General features: G+C 39.6%; 1 protein-coding gene across 4 annotated transcripts in view; it reads left to right on the top strand.

Moving 5' to 3' along the window:
- Fastkd1 (FAST kinase domains 1) overlaps positions 1–19,495 on the top strand; it is a 41,099-nt gene that overhangs the window by 11,197 nt on the left and 10,407 nt on the right. For 3 of the 4 annotated variants that reach the window (XM_070021398.1, XM_070021396.1, XM_070021397.1), the window contains exons 6-10: positions 4,534–4,644; positions 5,820–5,951; positions 11,211–11,697; positions 12,722–12,836; positions 17,352–17,480. In XM_070021398.1, coding sequence (XP_069877499.1) covers positions 4,534–4,644; positions 5,820–5,951; positions 11,211–11,697; positions 12,722–12,836; positions 17,352–17,480 — 974 coding nt within the window. The remainder of the gene's footprint in view (positions 1–4,533; positions 4,645–5,819; positions 5,952–11,210; positions 11,698–12,721; positions 12,837–17,351; positions 17,481–19,495) is intronic. The other variant, XM_070021399.1, reaches the window with a different exon arrangement.

Genomic DNA, 19,495 nt, shown 5'->3' on the forward strand with positions numbered 1-19,495 from the left:
CCATGCCTGTGCTATACCAACAAAGCTGTCTCTGAATCTTTTCATTAAATTTTAATTTATTTATTATTTTTACTTCTGTTCTATGTCAAGTCCCACAACATAGCTCAGGCTGACTTGGAACTTGCTAAGGACCCTAGGCTGCCTTCAAACCAGCTATCTTTCTGCCTAAGCTTCCCAAATAGCTAATATTACAGATGTATACTAGCATTTCAAATTAATTTTTTTTTTTTTTTTTGCCAGTCTTGGGGCTTGAACTCAGGGCCTGGGCAGTGTCCCTGAGCTTCTTTTGCTCAAGGCTAGCACGCTGTTACTTCAGCCACAGTGCCACTTCTGACCTTTTCTGTTTAAGTAGTACTGAGAAACTGAACCCAGGGCTTCATGCCGGGCAGGCAAACACTGTAACACTAAGCCACATTTCCAGCTCCAAATTAATTTTTTTTGATAATTCTTATTTGCATCTTCAACTCTTAATGTACTATTATATTTTAAAAGGTGGTCAATAAATCTCTGGTGCTCAACCAATTTATTCTCCTTTCCTAGGCCATGTGACTGGAGTTAACACAGGCATAATATTCCCTACCTAGTAAATGTCAAAAGTAGAGCTGTTGGACAAGTGATAAAGTGCTAGCCTTGAGCAAAGAAGCTCAGGAATGGCACCCAGGCCCTGAGTTCAAGTCCCAGACTGGCACCAAAAAAATGCAGTTTTGTTGGATATGGTAGATATAGAAATACTGTTCTTGTTATATGAAGATGAACAAATGTAACATTAATATATAAATATTACTGACACGTGAAATTAACACTTCCTAAGTTGATTGATTGGATATGACACACAGCATAAGATTTCTCTAGTCAGCCTACAACTGTATAGGATATTTAGAATTATGGTAGTCTTTCTTATTTTGTCTTGCCTTTTCCTTTCTTTTTCATTTTTTTTTTCTTTTTGTGATGATTTTACTATGTAGACCAGACTAGACTAGTTTGGAACATAGTAACCTTCTGCCACAGCCTCCTTAGTGTAAATTCATTTAAGTAGGGGTTCTAAGAGCTGAAGAATCTACATGATTACTTATAAATTTTTTTTAGGAATCCATTGAATTATTTGAAAAAATTTAGGGGTATATATTGAGTTTGTATAGAAACTGGATGATTATTCCATTTTATAAGAGGTTTGAATTGGTTCAAAATATATGCATACAGCCGGGCGCTGGTGGCTCACGCCTGTAATCCTAGCTACTCAGGAGGCTGAGATCTGAGGATCGCGGTTCAAAGCCAGCCCGGGCAGGAGAGACCGTGAGACTCCTATCTCCAATAAACCACCAGAAAACCGGAAGTGGCGCTGTAGCTCAAGTGGTAGAGCGCTCGCCTTGAGCTGAAGAGCTGAGGGACAGCGCCCAGGCCCAGAGTTCAAGGCCCATGACCAACAACAAAAAAAAAAAAAATAAATAAATAAATAAATAAATATATATATATATATATATGCATACATAGAAATATAATGACCCTCCTTTATAAAATTGATATACACTATTAAAAAAAAATGGCCTGGGCTTGGAAGTTGGCTTAGTGGTAAAGTGCTTGCCTAGCATGCATGAAGCTCTGGGTTTGATTCCTCAGTACCACATAAACAAAAAAGCTGGAAGTACCACTGTGGTTCAAGTGGTTGAGTGCTAGTCTTGAGCAAAGCAGCTCAGGAACAGTGCCTAGGCACTTAGTTCAAGCCCCAGCACTGGCAAAAAAAAAAACAAAATTGGCTAGCCAGGTGCTAGTGGCTCATACCTGTAATTCTAGCTTCTCAGGGGGCTGAGATCTGAGGATTGTGGCTCAAAGCCAGCTTGGACTGGAAAGTCTGTGAGATTTTATCTACATTTAACCACTAGGAAACCGGAAGTGGTGCTATGGCTCAAAGTGGTAGAGTGCTAGTCTTGAGCAAAAGAGGTCAGGGACAACACCCAGGTCTCAAGTTCAAGCCTCACAACTGACAAAAGAGAAAATAAAAAAGCAGGGTTGGGTGCTGATGACTTGTGCTCAGGAGGTTCCTGTTTTCAAGGAATATATTTCAATTAGGAGAAAAGTAAGTTTACTAATTACATGTACTCTTATTGGAATTAGAAATAACATATATAAATATCATTATAGTACAGCATAGCTTCTATTAGGTACTAAAATCAGTGTATATGCGGTAGGTGTTGTGAGTACAGATGTGAAAGACAAATGTGGTTGAGAAATGCTTTGGGAAAAAGCTGGGTTTTACACTTTTGTTGTTGTTGTTGTTGGTCATGGGGCCTGAACTCTGGGCCTGGGTGCTGTCCCTCAGCTCTTCAGCTCAAGACTAGCACTCTACCACTTGAGCCACACAGTGCCTCTTCCAGCTTTTTCTTCTTGTGTGATGCTGGGAATCGACCCCAGGGCCTCATGTATGCAAGGCAAGCACTCTACCACTTAGCCATCTTCCCAGCCCTCTGTCTCTGTTTTTACTTTTAAAATATTAATTAGCATATATTAGTTATACGAAGAGCTTTCATTGTAACATTTCCTTACACTTCCATACATTGTGTATGTATCCTGACCAACCTCACATCACTCTTCTTTATCCCACTTCCCTTTCTTAAAAAATTTCAACAGATTCCATTGTTCTATTTTCATACATGCAGATAAACTCCTTCAACTATATACATTCATATTCTGTTTGTTAGCCCTCCTCTTTTTTGCTGGTATCTCCTCTGACCCTTATTGGAGTCTCTTTTACTTTCCTGTCTTTTTTTTTCAATTGTGTATTAACTGCACCAAGGGGCTTCACCATGGTGTTTCTGACATACATTTATCATGTTTTGCTCATTATAACCCTTTCTATTGCTTTCTCTTCCCATAGTGCCCTATTGATCAATAGCTTTCGTTGAAGTACTTTACATTTTCTTCATACAGAATTCTGGGTGGGTTTTTTTTTTTTTTTTTTTTTTTTTTTGGTCAGTCATGGGCCTGAACTCTGGGCCTGGGCGTTGGCCCTCAACTCTTCAGCTCAAGGCTAGCACTTGACCACTTGAGCTACAGCACCACTTCCAGCTTTTTCTGCTTATGTGGTGCTGAGGAATTGAACCCAGGCCTCATGCATGCAAGGCAAGCACTCTACTACTGAGCCACCTTCCTAGCCCGTGTGTGTGTGTGTGTGTGTGTGTGTGTGTGTGTGTGTGTGTGTGTGTGTGTGTGTGTGTGTGTGTGTGTGTGTGTGTGTGTGTGTGTGTGTGTGTGTGTGTGTGTGTGTGTGTGTGTGTGTGTGTGTGTGTGTGTGTGTGTGTGTGTGTGCTTTTTCTGCTTATGTGGTGCTGAGGAATTGAACCCAGGCCTCATGCATGCAAGGCAAGCACTCTACTACTGAGCCACCTTCCTAGCCCGTGTGTGTGTGTGTGTGTGTGTGTGTGTGTGTGTGTGTGTGTGTGTGTGTGTGTGTGTGTGTGTGTGTGTGTGTGTGTGTGTGTGTGTGTGTGTGCTTTTTCTGCTTATGTGGTGCTGAGGAATTGAACCCAGGCCTCATGCATGCAAGGCAAGCACTCTACTACTGAGCCACCTTCCTAGCCCGTGTGTGTGTGTGTGTGTGTGTGTGTGTGTGTGTGTGTGTGTGTGTGTGTGTGTGTGTGTGTGTGTGTGTGTGTGTGTGTGTGTGTGTGTGTGTGTGTGTGTGTGTGTCTAGGGGCTTGAACTTAGAGCCTGGACATTTTCCCTAAGCTTTTGTGCTCAATGCTATCACTTTACCACTTTGAGCAACAACTCCACTTCTACAATTTTTGGTGGTTGATTAGAGGTAAGAGACTCACCGAGTTTAATGCCTGCATAATCTCAGATCTCAGCTTCCTGAGTAGCTTGGATTACAGGCATAAATCACCAGCTCCCAACACATAATTCTGTTTTTTGTTTTTTGTTTTTGTTTTTATCATTATTGTAAAGGTGATATACAGAGGGACTATAGTTACATAAATTAGGCAATTAGTATATTACTTTTTGAGCAGTCTCATCTTTTCTCTCGCTTTCCAGCAAAGTTCTGGTTTTTAATTAAACAGTATAATATTAGATTATACTGGGACCTTAATTACTTGGAAGGTAACTACTTTTCTTTATTTAATGTTTTATATTAACCCCAAATATGTGGGGAGTTAGAATGAGAAAATTAGAATTACAAAGGAATTCAATTTTATCTATATTATTTCTTTCCTTTATTTCTTTCTTTATTTATTTTAGGTCCAGTCGTGGGGCCTGAACTCTGGGCCTGGGCGCTGTCCCTCAGCTCTTTAGCTCAAGGCTAGTGCTCTACCACTTGAGCCATAGCGCCACTTCCGGCTCTTTTCTTTTTGCTTATGTGGTACTGGGGAATCGAACCCAGGGCCTCAGGCATGCAAGGCAAGCGCTCTACCACTGAGCCATCTTCCCAGGCCCTCCTGTTTATTTCTTTTCCTGTCTAATTACCCAATAATTGTTTTATTGATAAAGCAATTTTTCAGTTTTTCAAGCTAATTCTAATTTTAATTCTAATTCTTCTAGACTTCAGTCAACTATGTTATTGATGTCAGAGGAGCTGACCAGCCAGCAAGCCTTGGCAGTGGTGGGAGCAATGGAAGCTATGGAAAGCAGAAACTCACATTTGATTAAAAAGTAGAGTTTCCTGAAGTTCATATTGTTTAGTTGTTACTTATGAGTAACTGTCTTCTATAATTGTTTCTTTGAAGAAATAAGGAATTTTCCCTCAAGGCATTAATTTATGTTAAGATTTGTTATTTCACACTAGAGTTATCAAAACCATTTATGGCAGCTTTCATTTTATTTACTACTATTATTCTCAAGCAGAGCACCATAATAATGTTTCTACAGAACAGGTAACAACTTATATGAACTTGAATTGTTCCATCACAATGTTACCTTGTAGCCATAATGCCATATATTGGCTTGTGTTATCACTGGAGATTTAAGGAGAAAATCTATAGAATTAAAAAAATATACACATATATATATTGCAAAATTATATATGTATATTTTATTATAATGTGGTCCTTTATTTTAATATTCCTTCTCTTCCATTTCCTTCAACTGATTCCTTATTTATTTATTTTATTTTTGTTGGTCATGGGTCTTGAACTCTGGGCCTAGGCGCTGTCCTTCAGCTCTTCAGTTCAAGGCTAGTGCTCTACCATTTGAGCCATGGCACTACTTCGGTTTTTTGATGGTTTATTGGAGATAAGAGTCTCATGGACTTTCCTATCCGGGCTGGCTTTGAACTACGATCCTCAGATCTCAGCCTCCTGAGTAGCTAGGATTACAGTTTTTGCCAGGGTTAATTTTAGTACTTTAAGGTTAAAGTAAGGAGAGATAGAAAAAGAAACATTTCTTGTTCCCCTCAACTTACTGCCTTTTAGTATTTCCCATTACTTTTCTTTGAGGATGGGACTGTGCTGGGAATAGCTCTGCTTTGTGGATTTAGGGAAGAAAATAAAGGACTTTTGCTAATTGTTTATAACGTTTGATAAGAGATTTTTGTTAGGGAAGGGATCTAAAATTTGATGTCCTGATATGTATTTTACTTTGAAACTAAAAGTTTTAACTCTTACTATTTATAATTGAACATTTTATTAGTACTTTATTGATGATCTTATTTCATTAATTTTAGTTGTTTAAATTTCTATCATGTTGAGATAATTCTGGAAGAGCAGAAAATCTTGTCTCATTCATTGCTGTTTCTCCAGCTTAGAGCAGCTGTCATGAATGCTTTCTGTGAATGTTTGATAAATAAGTAAATGAACTGGTTATAATAAATGTTCTGTTGTTCTCTTTAGAATTGCTTCCATTCTGCATAAATATTTGGATAACTATAAGCCTCTAGAGTTATTGAGGATAACTCAAGCATTGATATTTCTACAGTTTCAAAGTAAGGAGCTGTTTGTGAAACTAAGAGACTTACTGCTTAGGTAAGATTAATAGAAGTATTTATGGGCTGATGGTACACCTTAAATGGAATATTTGTCTAGCAAACTAGAGGTCCTGGGTTCAATTCCTAGTACTGAATTAAGAAAAAAAAAAGAAATATTTCATTCAACTGAATTTTCTAATTTAGCCGCAATTTCTTTTTTCTGGTAATGGCAGTTAAACTCTGACCTCTGACATTCACTTGGTTTTCTGCTAATGGCTAGCACTTTACCACATGAGCTATACCTCCAGTCCAGCAGTTTGTGTTTTGGTTTTCTACCAGTACTGGACCTTTGCTTGGGTGACTTGCTGACTTGGCTGATACAGTACCACTTGAGCCACAATGTCAGCTGTTTGGTTTAATGTACAGAGTTGCTAAAACTTTTAGAGGCAAAATTTAGTAGCTGTGCCTCAGTGGTAGAGTGCCTGTCTATTACGTGTGTGTTTCTGTTCAATGTATAGAATCTCTCTCTCAAACACACACACACACACACATATACACACATGTTTACACACATACACACAATATAAAGTGATGATGTTAGTAAAAAAAGGTATTTTCACATAGAATTTTCCCTTTGTTATTTAAAATTATATTATTTCCTATGGATATAGCATTTGCATTACAGTTAGAAAATTATCCAGTTTTCTGTTGAGTTTTTATTAGGCTAAAATTATGATTTTCCATTAAATATTTTTATTTTAAGTTAGAATGGGGACTAAGGATGTAGTTCAGTAATATAGTGCTTTACTAGTATGCATGAGGTCTGGGTTCAATCTCTAGTGCAGGAAAAAAAGAAGATTCTGTAACTGAAATGAGATTCAAATCAGATTGACTTTTTTTTTTTTTTTTTTTTTTTTTTTTGTCGGTCGTGGGGCTTGAACCTCTGGGCCTGAGCGCTGTCCCTCAGCTCTTCAGCTCAAGGCGAGTGCTCTACCACTTGAGCTACAGCGCCACTTCCGGTTTTCTGGTGGTTTATTGGAGATAGGAGTCTCACGGTCTCTCCTGCCCGGGCTGGCTTTGAACCGCGATCCTCAGATCTCAGCCTCCTGAGTAGCTAGGATTACAGGCGTGAGCCACCAGCGCCCGGCCAGATTGACTTTTAATAGTTTAATAGTTTAATAGGTTTAATAGGTTCAGATTAATCTTTTTCCCCTCCATTTTCCATTACTAATTTAATTTCATATTATGATTTCTGAAAGAGCAGGCATGAGAGACTCAACTACAGTCAAAAGGATTTGTATCATAAATTGATACACTCAGGATTAAGAAGGATTTGAACTAAAGAAAAAGAACTAATGTTTTATCAGATGAAAGTTTAGCAGAAATGGCTTGGTTATTATTAAGATGATTATATGCATACTTATTGCTTCTTCATCTTTTCTGTGACTAGAAATAGTGAAATCTAAGTAGTAGGAGTCCTGATGTATCTTTATAATTTAAAACTTTGTCACAAGACAGGCACCTGTGGCTTATGCCTATAATCCTAGCTACTCAGGAGGCTGAGATCTGAGGATCATGATTCAAAGCCAGCCCTGATGGTAAAGTCTGTGAGACTCTCACCTCCAATAAACCATTAGAAAACTGGAGGTGGCACTGTAGCTCAAGTGGTAGAGCACACGCCTTGAGCTGAAGAGTGCAAGGGCAGCATCCAAGCCCAGAGTTCAAGCCCCATGACCAACAACAACAACAAAAAAAAGCTTTCTTTTTCTTTTGTGGTACTGAGGATTGAACCAAGGGCCTGATGCATGCTAGGCAAGCACTCTACCACTCTATTGTACTCCCAGCTCCACTGAAAGTATTTTTGGGTCATTGACTAACATTGAAAACTTTATTTTTTACTTTTTTTGGGTCCAGTCGTGGGGCCTGAACTCTGGGCCTGGGCGCTGTCCCTCAGCTCTTCAGCTCAAGGCTAGCACTCTACCACTTAAGCCACAGCGCCACTTCCAGCTTTTTTCTTTTTTGCTTATGTGGTGCTGAGGAATCGAACTCAGGGCCTCATGCATGCAAGGCAAGCGCTCTACCTCTGAGCCCCCTTCCCAGCCCAACTCGAAAACTTTTTTTTTTTTTTTTGTCTGTTGTGGGCCTGAACTCTGGGCCTGGGCACTGTCCCTCAGCTCTTCAGCTCAAGGTTAGCCCTCTACCATTTGAGCCACAGCGCCACTTCCGGCTTTTTCTGCTTATGTGGTGCTGAAGAATCAAACCCAGGGCCTCATGCATGCAAGGCAAGCACGCTACCACTGAGCCACCTTCCCAGCCCCCAACTTGAAAACTTTAAATGAAGTTATACAAAAATTGTAGATGCTTCATGTTTTATAATTACCTTTCCTTGGCTAGGGGCATGGCTTGTGCCTGCCCACCAGGCTTGAGACATAAGTTCAAACCCCAGTACCACTCAAAACAGTTACTTCAGTGTGTGCAATTTCAACTTGGTATTAGAAGGAATGTGCCAGGTGCTAGTGACTTTTACTACTAGTCCTAGCTACTCAGGAGGCTTAGATCTGAGGATTATGGTTCAGATTGAGCCCAGGCAGGAAAGTCCCAAGACTCTTAACTCCATTTCACCACCAAAAAGTTGGAAGTTAAGCTGTGGCTCAAGTAGTAGAGTGCTAGGTAGCCTTGAGCATAAAAGCTCAGGGACAGCACTCAGTCCCTGAATTTAAGCCCCAGGACCAGCAGGACCAGCCCCCCATACACAAAAAGAATGTAATCTAACTAAATCACAAAAATGTTTTATTAGTACCTACTGAAAGCAGCTCTGCAAATTGAGAGTTCATATACTAGAACATGTCTGTTGTCTTTAACTTAATGAAGATAACCCAAATAAAATATACTTACCTCTTTCTCATTCCCAGGATTAACTACTATTTCTTGTTCTAACTATGAGTTTGTTTTGGCTTGGTACTTTGTGTAAATGGAACATGTAGTATGTGATTACTTGTGTCTGAATTAAGTAAATTTTTCTTTTTTTGGTTCGGTCGTGGGGCCTGAACTCTGGACCTAGGCACTGTCCCTCAGCTCTTCAGCTCAAGGCTAGCGCTCTACCACTTAAGCCACAGCACCACTTCCGGCTTTTTTCTTTTTGTTTATGTGGTGCTGAGGAATCGAACCCAGGGCCTCATGCATGCAAGGCAAGCGTTCTACCACTGAGCCACCTTCCCAGCCCCTGAATTAAGTAAATTTTAGATCATTTCTTAGATTACTAGATATGGATTTATATAAAATGATATAATTATTTGTGGTTCACACCTGTAATCCTAGCTACTCAAACTCAGAGGCTGAGATCTGAGGATCACGATTCAAAGCCAGCCCAGGCAGAAAAAGCATGTGAGATACTTCAGATCTTCAATTAATCACCAAAAAGCCAGAATTGGAGCTATGGCTCAAATGGTGGAGCACTGGCCCTAATGGGCACCAGTGGCTACTCAGGAGGCTGTGATCTGAAGATCATGGTTTGAAGCCACCTTAGGCAGAAAAAGCTGTGAAATTTATCTCCAATTAACCACCAGAAAAACAGAAGTGGCACTGTGGCTCACAGTGGTAGAGTGCTAGCCTTGAGCAAAAAAAAGCCCAATGACAGCGCCAAGGCCCTGAGTTCAAGTCTCATGACTGACAGACTAAAAAGAAAAGTTTGTTAATAATGAAAATACCTATATCAAATTGTATCCTTGCTAGCACTGAATATTACTTTCCTATGCTAATTTAATAATTCCAAAGTCACTCAAATTTGTGTTTAATTTAGATTATTTCCTATTTCTGAACCTAAAGATACTTAAAAAACTCCTAGTCCTAGTTTTTGATTTGTTGTTACAGTTGTTTTGTTTCTTTTTTATTTGGAGGTAATGTGGTTTGGACTTAGAGTCTTGTGGTTGCTAGGGGGTTCCTCTATTAGTTGAGCTATGTCTCCAGCTCCTTTTGCTTTTGTTACTTTTTGAATAGGATCTTGTTTTTTACCTGTGCTGTCCTGGACCATGGTGTTCCTATTTATGCTTCCTATGTGGCTGGGATGACAGATGTGAACCACTGTGGTTAGCTTCTTACTGACTGAGATGCAGTCTCCTGCACTTTTTCCTCAGGCTGACCATGAACTAAAAGCCTCCTGATCTCTCAGCTTCTGAGTAGCTAGGATTACAGGTGTGTGTCACCATGCCCAGTTATTTGCTGTTTTGATAATTATTGTCTTTGTGGTGGGAAAGTTACCATGTGAATTTGGGAAAGGAGGAGTAGAGAATCTCGTCTGTTAGGTGTGTATTTTAAGATTGGACTTTCTGTATATTAGACACGAGAAGGGAAGCAATATCAAATGATCACTGTATATCAGGGCCTTTGCAAGGTCATGCTAGAGCCTGATAGTTCTTACCAGAAATTGAGTTCAAATCCTTCCTCAGTAATGGCACAAGAAACATTCTTTTGACAGTTGATCCTTTTTGTTTCTTCATAAAAAAATTCAGAACAGGGCTGGAAAGGTGGCTCAGTGGTAGAGTGCTTGCCTTGTAGGCATGAGGCCCTGGGTTTGATTCCTAAGCACCACATAAGCAGAAAAATCTGGAAGTGGCACTGTGGCTCAAGTGGTAGAGTGCTTTTGAGCTGAAGAGCTGAGTGACAGTGCCCAGGCCCAGAGTTCAGGCCCCACGACCAGACCCCCCAAAAAAAAAAAAAATTCAGAACATTCTTTAGTACATCTGGGGATTCTGTTAGTCATCTTTCATGACTTGCCATCATTGAACTTATTGAACTCTTTTTAAGTTAATTTTTATTTTAAGCTTTCCTTACCTATCAATGAATAATCTATCTATCTATCTATCTATCTATCTATCTATCTATCTATCTATCTATCTATCTATCTATCTATCTATCTATCTATCTATCTATCTATCTATCTGTCTGTCTGTCTATCTAGTCCTGGGGCTTGAACTCTGAGCCTGGGTGCTGTCCTTCAGCTCTTCATCTCAAGGCTAGTGCTCTACCACTTGAGCCACAGTGCCACTTCCGGTTTTCTGAGTGATTTATTGGATGTAACAGTCTCACAGATTTTCTTGCCTGGCTGGCTTTGAACCAGGATCCTCAGATCTCAGCTTCCTGAATAGCTAGGATTACAGGTGTGAGCGACTGGCACCCAGCTAATAATAATAATTTTATCCGTGTTTTACTATTTGATATAATTGAGAACTGAGATTTAATAAATTTAAATTTGTAGCTTCATATATATTTTGTTTCTTGTTGCTGATGTATTTATCTTATTCTTTTTCTCCCTTTATAGTTCTTTGAAAGTCAGTGTGATACCAAGTGAGGTTTCCATTCTGGTCTGTGCCATTTCCATGCTTCCTTCTCCTCACATAAGTGAAGAGGGGACATCCCGAATTGAAGCTGTTTTACCACAGTGTCACCTCAGTGAACTGGATGATTTTGCCTCTTCTATTTTAAGATGGATTCAGTATGATCACAGGTGTTCGGCTAGAATTACTGGGAAACAGTTGAAACTACTTCAAAAATTAGATCTTCATGGTCTTCAGAGATTACAAGAAAGAAACAATTTTCATATGTTTTGGAAGGAACTTAAATATATAAAAGGAGACTGGTTTTGTGAATCACTTCTTGAGGAAACAATTGATACTTTACAGCATTTGATGGATGAAATTAATTACACAAACATTTCTGGAGTTGCCTCTTTTATTTCTAGAACTAACTACCTCAGTAGTCTACTTCTGGACAGAATAGCCTCAGTGGTGGTTCAGCAGATTGAAAAGGTGAAATTAAATGTTATATATTAGTTTTATATATTTTTAACTTCTACAAACATAATTTTAAAAATCCTAAGTACTTTCAGAAGTTAGAGTTGGAAGTTTAAAAATAAACTCTGGTGTAGATGCAGTGACTCAAGTCCGTACTAGTTATTTCAGAGGTGGAAAGTGGGAAATCATGGTTCAAGAACAGCCTAGATAGGCACAATGATGATAGGTGCTGTCCTCCTAGCTACATAGGAAGCATAAGTGGGATTGCCTTCCAAACCATGCTAGTAAAAATACAAGACATTAAAAAGTAACTAAAAGAAAAAAGGGCTGGGGGCATAATCAGGTGGTGGAAAACCTGCTTAGCAAGTACAAAGCCCCATGTTCAAACACCATTTCTACCTTTTCTCCCAAAAAAGATGCAAGAAAAAAAATCTGTCTTATTTGTTAGCTTAATGCCTGATAGTCATATTGAATGAGTGAGTGAACAATGAAAAATTAACAAATGGATGAAAAATAAATACAAATGAGTTGAGATACCTTTAAGTGATAAGTGATACTGCTTCCTATTCATTTTAATGAGTAATGAGTTCTGGAATAAGATTTTTGTATCTAATAATTTGTAGACTATCTGGTTTATTTTTTCTGTATTATACTTTTAGAGCTACTCATAAGTCATCACATAAATGAATTATGGTAGGACCAAAAAATTAACAGGCAGGGCTGGGTAGAGTGCTTCCCTAGCAAGAATGAAGCCCTGGGTTCAATTCCTCAGTACCATATAAACAGAAAAAGCCCAAGGTGGCACTGTGGCTCAAGTCATAGAGTGCTAGCCTTGAGCACAGAAGAGGCTCAGACACAGACTTCAGGCCCTGTGTTCAAGCCCCAGACCAGCAAAAAAAAAAAAAAAAAAAAAAAATTAAAGACAGTGATATTTTTTCATATAACTTTAGACATGTTAGAAATCGACTTTACCTAAAAGATAATTAGGTTAAATTTTTGTTTCATTTTACTAAATAAATTTTTTGTTCTATTTATACAGATCCATCCTTTTTCAATCCTTCCTATTCTTCTTCCATTCAGCATCTTGAACTATGATCCACCTCAAAGAGATGAATTTTTTGGAACATGCATTCGGTGCATTAATGCTTACTTAGGTAGGTATATTCAGGGCAATTGCTCTGGCACAGAGGAGGTATTTTTGTGTCTCCAAAAATGTTCTTAAATATTGTTTTGCTACTAAAAAATAGAATAATAATAATAATAATTTTTTTTTAGCAGCTGGGAGGAAGAGGCAGGAAGATTATGAGTTTGAGCCAGTATGGACAATGAAACGAGTTCAGAGACAACTCAGGTTATATAGGGAGACTCTGTCTCAAAACAAGAGCTGGACGCCGGTGGCTCATGCCTGTAATCCTAACTACTCAGGAGGCTGAGATCTGAGGCTAATGGTTCAAAGCCAGTCCAGGAAAGAAAGTCTGTGAGGCTAGTTTTCTTTTTTTTTTTTTTTTTGGTCGGTTATAGGGCTTGAACTCTGGGCCTGAGCGCTGTCCCTCAGCTCTTCATCTCAAGGCAAGTGCTTTACCTCTTAAGGCATAGAGCCACTTCCAGTTTTTCTGGTGGTTAATTGGAGATAAGAATTTCATGGACTCCTGCAGGGGCTGGCTTTGTGATCCTCAGATCTCAGCCTCCTGAGTAGCTAGGATTACAGGCATGCGCCACTGGTGCCCAGCTAAAGTCTGTGTGACTCTTATCTCCAATTAGCCACCAGAAAACTGGAAGTGGCACTATGGCTCAAGTGGTAGATAGAGTGCTTGCCTTGAGCTGAAGAACTGAGGGACAGCGCCCAAGCCCAGAGTTCAAGCCCCATGACAGACAAAAACAAAACAAAACAAAAACCAACAAGAAAATAAATAGTTCTTTTTATGTTGGCCTTAGCAGAAATAGATAACAGAGGAAGAAAATTACGTTTCATCTTAGAATGAAAAGTAGTGAATTGAGTTTGACCTTCAAGGAGGAGAACTTTGTGGACTTCTCAGACCCAAACTGCTTACTTGTCTACATCATAGTGTGGAAGTTTTTAAGTGAAACATATGGCCTAGAGGTTCTTCTTGTCAACATTACCATGATTTACCATGTATTTTTTGTCCAGTCAGGCATTCTTCCAGGCACAGGACCTTAGGAGACAGGAACCAGGTAGACTACCACTAGGTTTTGTGGTATGTAGACCACTGGCCTTGAACTCACAATCTGCCTGCCTGCCTTCACTTCCTGAGTATTGGGATTACAGGCATTTGCTACTATGCCTGGCTGCTAGACTACCATTGTTGAATTTACTTTCTATAGGAGGGATATTGGCAGAAACAATAAAGTACTCTGTAAGGTTAAGCAGTTCAAAGTACTTTCTAGTATAGGAGGGAGCATAAAGAAATGGGGTGGGCTCAGTTCAGTGACTGTTTAGGAATTCAGGTACTGACTCATTGAGATGTCATTTACCATGGACTGAGTGAAGTGAGGGAGTGAGCCATGTTGTTAGATGAGGAAGAGTGTACTATGATTAAAGAGTGGCAATACCAAATGCCCTGAGGTGAGAGCATTGAGAAACAGCAGATTCTATGTCAGGCATGGAAGGAAGTAGGTTGAGCTTAGGAAGACTTGTTAGAGAGACAGCCAGCAACTCATTTCCTGGGAGCTTTTTGCTGTGTATGGGAAGCAAGTCGTCTCCAAGCAACAGATGTTCACTGACCCCTTCATTATTACATTGGGTGCTAGTCTTCATACTAGGGTATATTTGTATAGACATATAGACTAGCCCTGGATACGCCTGGGAGACCTGTATCTTACTTGTAGTTGTATCAGTATCAGGTTAATGAACTTTGTTATGCTTTTGTGGATTTCTTAGCCAGATAGCATGTAACGTTGTTTAATACTACTGTACCTGCAGACAAGGAAAACAGGCTAGGATATCATCATGCATATGCCTGTGTGGCATCCACTTACATTTTAGTAATATACCTATTTTTAGAAAGAGGAGACCTGAAGCAGACCTACTGTACTATCCTGGTTGTTCAATCAGTTGTTAACAACTAGAAGGAATGAAAGTCCATCTTTCTTTCCCTAAAGGTGTACTTAGAAGTTTACAAATTAGAATTTTTTTAACTGAAGAGCATGAGAAGTAGGTTTGATTTATTTTATGACTTAATGATAGAAAGCTTGAAAAATTCTTGTTAGGAGGATTGAACTCAAGTGCAAGTTCTGTACCACTTGAGCCATGCTCCTCAGCCATGAAAAATTATTAGAGATTTTTAAAGTAAAATTTACAGTAACTAATAGAATAATAATTGCCTTTTTTTTGTTAGTGGTAGGGTTTGAACTCAGGGCTTAGGAGCTGTCCCTGAGCTCTTTTGTTCAAGGCTAACATTCTACCACTTTGACATACCACTTTGATCCACAATGCCATTTATGATTTCCTGGTGATTAATTAGATATGAGTCTCACAGTGGCTGGGAAGGTGGCTCAGTAGTAGAGTGCTTGCCTTGCATGCATGAGGCCCTGGGTTCGATTACTAAGCACCACATAAGCAGAAAAAGCTGGAAGTGGCACTGTGGCTCAAGTGGTAGAGCGCTAGCCTTGAGCTGAAGAGCTGAGGGACAGTGCTCAGGCCCAGAGTTCAGGCACCACGACTGACACACACAAAAGAGTCCCACAGACTTTTCTGCCCAGTCTGGTTTGAACCATAATCCTCAGATCTCAGTCTTCTCAATAGCTAGGATTACAAGCATGAGCCACTGGTGCCCAGCTTAAAGGCTAGTTTTGACAGAATAGTTTTGCTAATGGAAATGATTACTATTAACTGCATGTATATTGTGATTGTTATTTTTTTATTTTTATTTTGGGTCCGGTCGTGGGCCTGAACTCTGAGCCTGGGCGCTGCCCCTCAGCTCTTCAGCTCAAGGCTAGCGCTCTACCACTTGAGCCACAGCACCACTTCCGGCTTTTTTTTTTGCTTATGGGTGCTGAGGAATCGAACCCAGGGCCTCAAGCATGCAAGGCAAGTGCTTTACCACTGAGCCACCTTCCCAGCCCTATTGTGATTGTTATTAAAAACAACAACAACCCAAAAGGAAAGTCTAGTATGGTGGCTCACACCTAGATAATCTCAACTACCTGGGAGGCAGAGATAAGGAGATTGGAGTTGAAGACCAGCATGGGCTAAAATTTCATGGGACTCCATCTCAACCGATAGTTAGACATGGCGATGTAAGCTTGTCATCCCAGCTGAGCAGGAGGTCTAAATAGGAGGATTGCATCCTGGCTGGCTTAGCAAAACCATGCAGCACTATTTGAAAAATAATTTAAACAAAAAGAGCTGGCTAAAAGTTCAAGTGTAGAGTCTAGAAAGCTATGTTCCAATTCTAGTGCCCCTGCAAAAGGGAAGATTTAATAGTGTCTTTTCTTTTGTAAGACTATTCATGCCAATAGGCCATTTTGTTGCTCCTTCTTCTACATCACAAATGTGTCTTGGATGAGGCAAATCAGGAAAATCACTTCAGGCATAAGATGTCTGTAATGCTGCTAGGTGACAGGTAATGCAAGGAAAGTACTGAGACCTGAACTTCAAACATGGAGTCCTGAGATTTCCATAGATCAACACAAGGTTCTAGAGCTGGGCTTCCTGAGTGACACCTGTACTCTGTGACTGAGGCAAGTCATTTAACCTCCCGATGAGCATTTATAAAGCAAGTATAATGCCTGTTCCTACTATGCAGAGAAATAAGGTTGAAGCTAGGCAGTTGGTCGCTCAAACCTATAATCCTAGCTACTAAAGAGGCCGAGATCTGAGATCTTAGTTCTAAGCCAGGACTAGAAAAGAAGTCTGTGAGATTCTGATCTTCAGTTACCAAGCAAAATAGTGTGTGAGGTATGGTTCAGTGAGTGGTAGAGTGCCAGCTCTGAGCAAAAAAGCCAAGCAAGAAAATGAGGCCATGGGTTCAAGACCTGGCACACACAAAAAGATAGAAATGAGCATGTATGCTTATCTGTATTGCTTATAATGCTACCTTCCACTCTGGGCACTATTCATTAGACATAGATGTTACCATCACTTCTACTCTTAAACCTTTTAATTGAAAAATTGGGAGAGAGTGAAGGAAGGGGTGACATTGTCTAAAAAGAAATGTACTCTTTACCTGACTTATATAACTAATTCTTTTTTTTAACTGTTTTTTTTTTTTTTGTCTTTTCTTCTTTGGTACTGGGGATTGAACCCAGGATGTTGCACTTGCTAGGCAAGCGCTTTGCCACTGAGCTACATCCCAGCCCTATTTCTTTTGTACGTCACTTTTACAATAACAATAAAAGATTAAAAAACAAAAAAACACTTTTAATAGCATAGCACTATCGGTAGCATTTGTCTAACATTAGAATGACAGTTTCAGCTTACACAAATTGATCCATTCAGATAATCAGCACTCAAATCAAGAAACACAGTGCTGGTGCCTTTTCTCCTGTCTCCTTTCTCCTTCTTTTCACTTAGCCACTATTCTCATTTGTAACACTGTTGATGCTTGGTTTTTATCATTCTTTAAAAAAAAAGAAAACTGACTTGATTGAATGATATAATGATGTTTATGAGATATTTGTACATTATAATTTTTTATAATTTTTTTTAGGCATATTGGATCCTCTTGTGTTAGTATTTCTTGGTTTCTCCTTGGCCACTCTTGAATATTTTCCAGAAGACCTGCTGAAGACAATTTTTAATATCAAATTCTTAGCCAAATTAGATTCTCAACTTGAAAGTAGGTATCTACATTTTACTTCTTTTTTTTTTGAGGAGAGGGGTCCGGTCGTGGGGCCTGAATTCTCGGCCTGGGCATGTCCCTCAGCTCTTCAGCTCAAGGCTAGTGCTCTACCACTTGAGCCACAGCGCCACTTCTGGCTTTTTCTTTTTGCTTATGTGGTGCTAAGGAATCGAACCCAGGGCCTCATGCATGCAAGGCAAGCGCTCTATCACTGAGCCACCTTCTCAGCCCCTACATTTTACTTTTTAAAGTTTATTACTTGCGTTTTATATCCAATTTTCAGTTCTCCCTATCTTATGAACTTAAAACCTAGTAACTTTTTTTTTTTTTTTTTTTTTTTTTTGCCAGTCCTGGGGTTTGAAATCAGGGCCTGGTGTTGTCCTGAGCTGCTTCTGCACAAGGTTAGTGTTCTACCATGTGAGCCACCTCTCCACTTCCATTTTATTTATTTATTTATTTATTTAAAATTATTGGAGATAAGAGGCTTATAGACTTTCCTGCCTGGGCTGGCTTTGAATTGTGATCCTCAGATCTCAGCCTCTTGGGTAGCTAGGATTACAGGTATGAGCCACTGGCGCCCAGTGTAACTTTTTATTTTTCTGGTTATAATAGGGTATCATGATTGGCTGGAGGAATATAATTTAGTGATAGACTACTTGTGTCTCATATATGTATATATACCAACACTTTGTTTTTTGCTTTTTGCTGATATTAGAACTCGAGATATTAGAACTCTCACCCTCCTTTTGTGCTTAGCTTGCTTGTTCATGGTCCACTCTACTACATGAACCATATCTCCAGCCTAGCTTTTTGTTGGTTATTTGGAGTTGGAGTTTTATGAATTTCTGTCCTGTCTGGATTTGAAACTGGGTCCTCGAGGCCTTAGCCTCCTGAATAGCCACTAGTGCCTAGCCCAGAACTGCTGTTTTTTTGAAGTTGCTTTTCATAATTTTTGTAGAAAATTTGGAAAATACATAAAAGTATAAAAAAGAAAATTAAGCTGGATATGATAGTTCATTCTCCTAATACTAGCACTTTGGAGGTAGATGTAGGAGGATCATATGTTAAAGGCCAGTTTGTCTTCTTAGTCAATTTCAGGATAATCTGGGGGACCTTGTTTAAAAAACTATAATTTTGGGCTGGGAAGGTGGCTCAGTGGTAGAGCACTTGCCTTGCATGCTCGAGGCCCTGGGTTCAATTCCTCAGCACCACATAAGCAAAAAGAAAAAAAGCCGGAAGTGGTGCTGTGGCTCAAGTGGTAGAGCGCTAGCCTTGAGCTGAAGAGCTGAGGGACAGCACCCAGGCCCAGAGTTCAGGCCCCACGACCGGACCCAAAAAAAAAAAAAAAAACTATAATTTTTTTTTAATTGTATTTTATTTTATTTGAGAACATACTGTACAGAGGGGCTACAATTACATGGGCAGGATAATGCATACATTTCTTACCAAGCATTGCAGCCTCCTCCTTTGTTTACACTTCACTTCCCTTCCCCGCCTCCCCCCTCCCCCCACCCAATTTTACCCCCCTCCCCCCACCCAATTATACCCCCCTCCCCCCCCCACACCGACATTGTAAAGCTGGTTTTGACATGACATTTTGTACTTCTCATTGTTGCAACAGGTCCACCTGAATCCTTAAACGACTTGTTTGTCCCCATCCCCTCCACATGTTATACTGACATCAAATATAGTGAAAGCGGGGGTTACACTGTGGGGGAGGGACATACAAAGCAACAAAGAAATAATCTTATAAATGCTTTAGAAACACATGCATGAAAGAAACGAAAACATTAAAATACATATTTAAGGGTTCATTTTCCTAACATCACATTATCTGACCTTTTCCGCTTGACTCATACCTATACTAGATATTGCAAATAAGGGAAACCATGGGACCTATGCTTCTTTGGGCCTGGCTTACTTCACTTAATATAATTTTTTCCAAACCTTTCCATTTCCTAACAAATGGGGAAATGTCATTCTTTCTGATGGAGGCATAGAATTCCATTGTG

This window comes from Dipodomys merriami, unplaced genomic scaffold (genome assembly GCF_024711535.1).
Source record: "Dipodomys merriami isolate MVZ:Mamm:240054 unplaced genomic scaffold, mDipMer1.0.p SCAF_1, whole genome shotgun sequence".
In the NCBI taxonomy this organism is placed as follows: Eukaryota; Metazoa; Chordata; class Mammalia; order Rodentia; family Heteromyidae; genus Dipodomys; species Dipodomys merriami.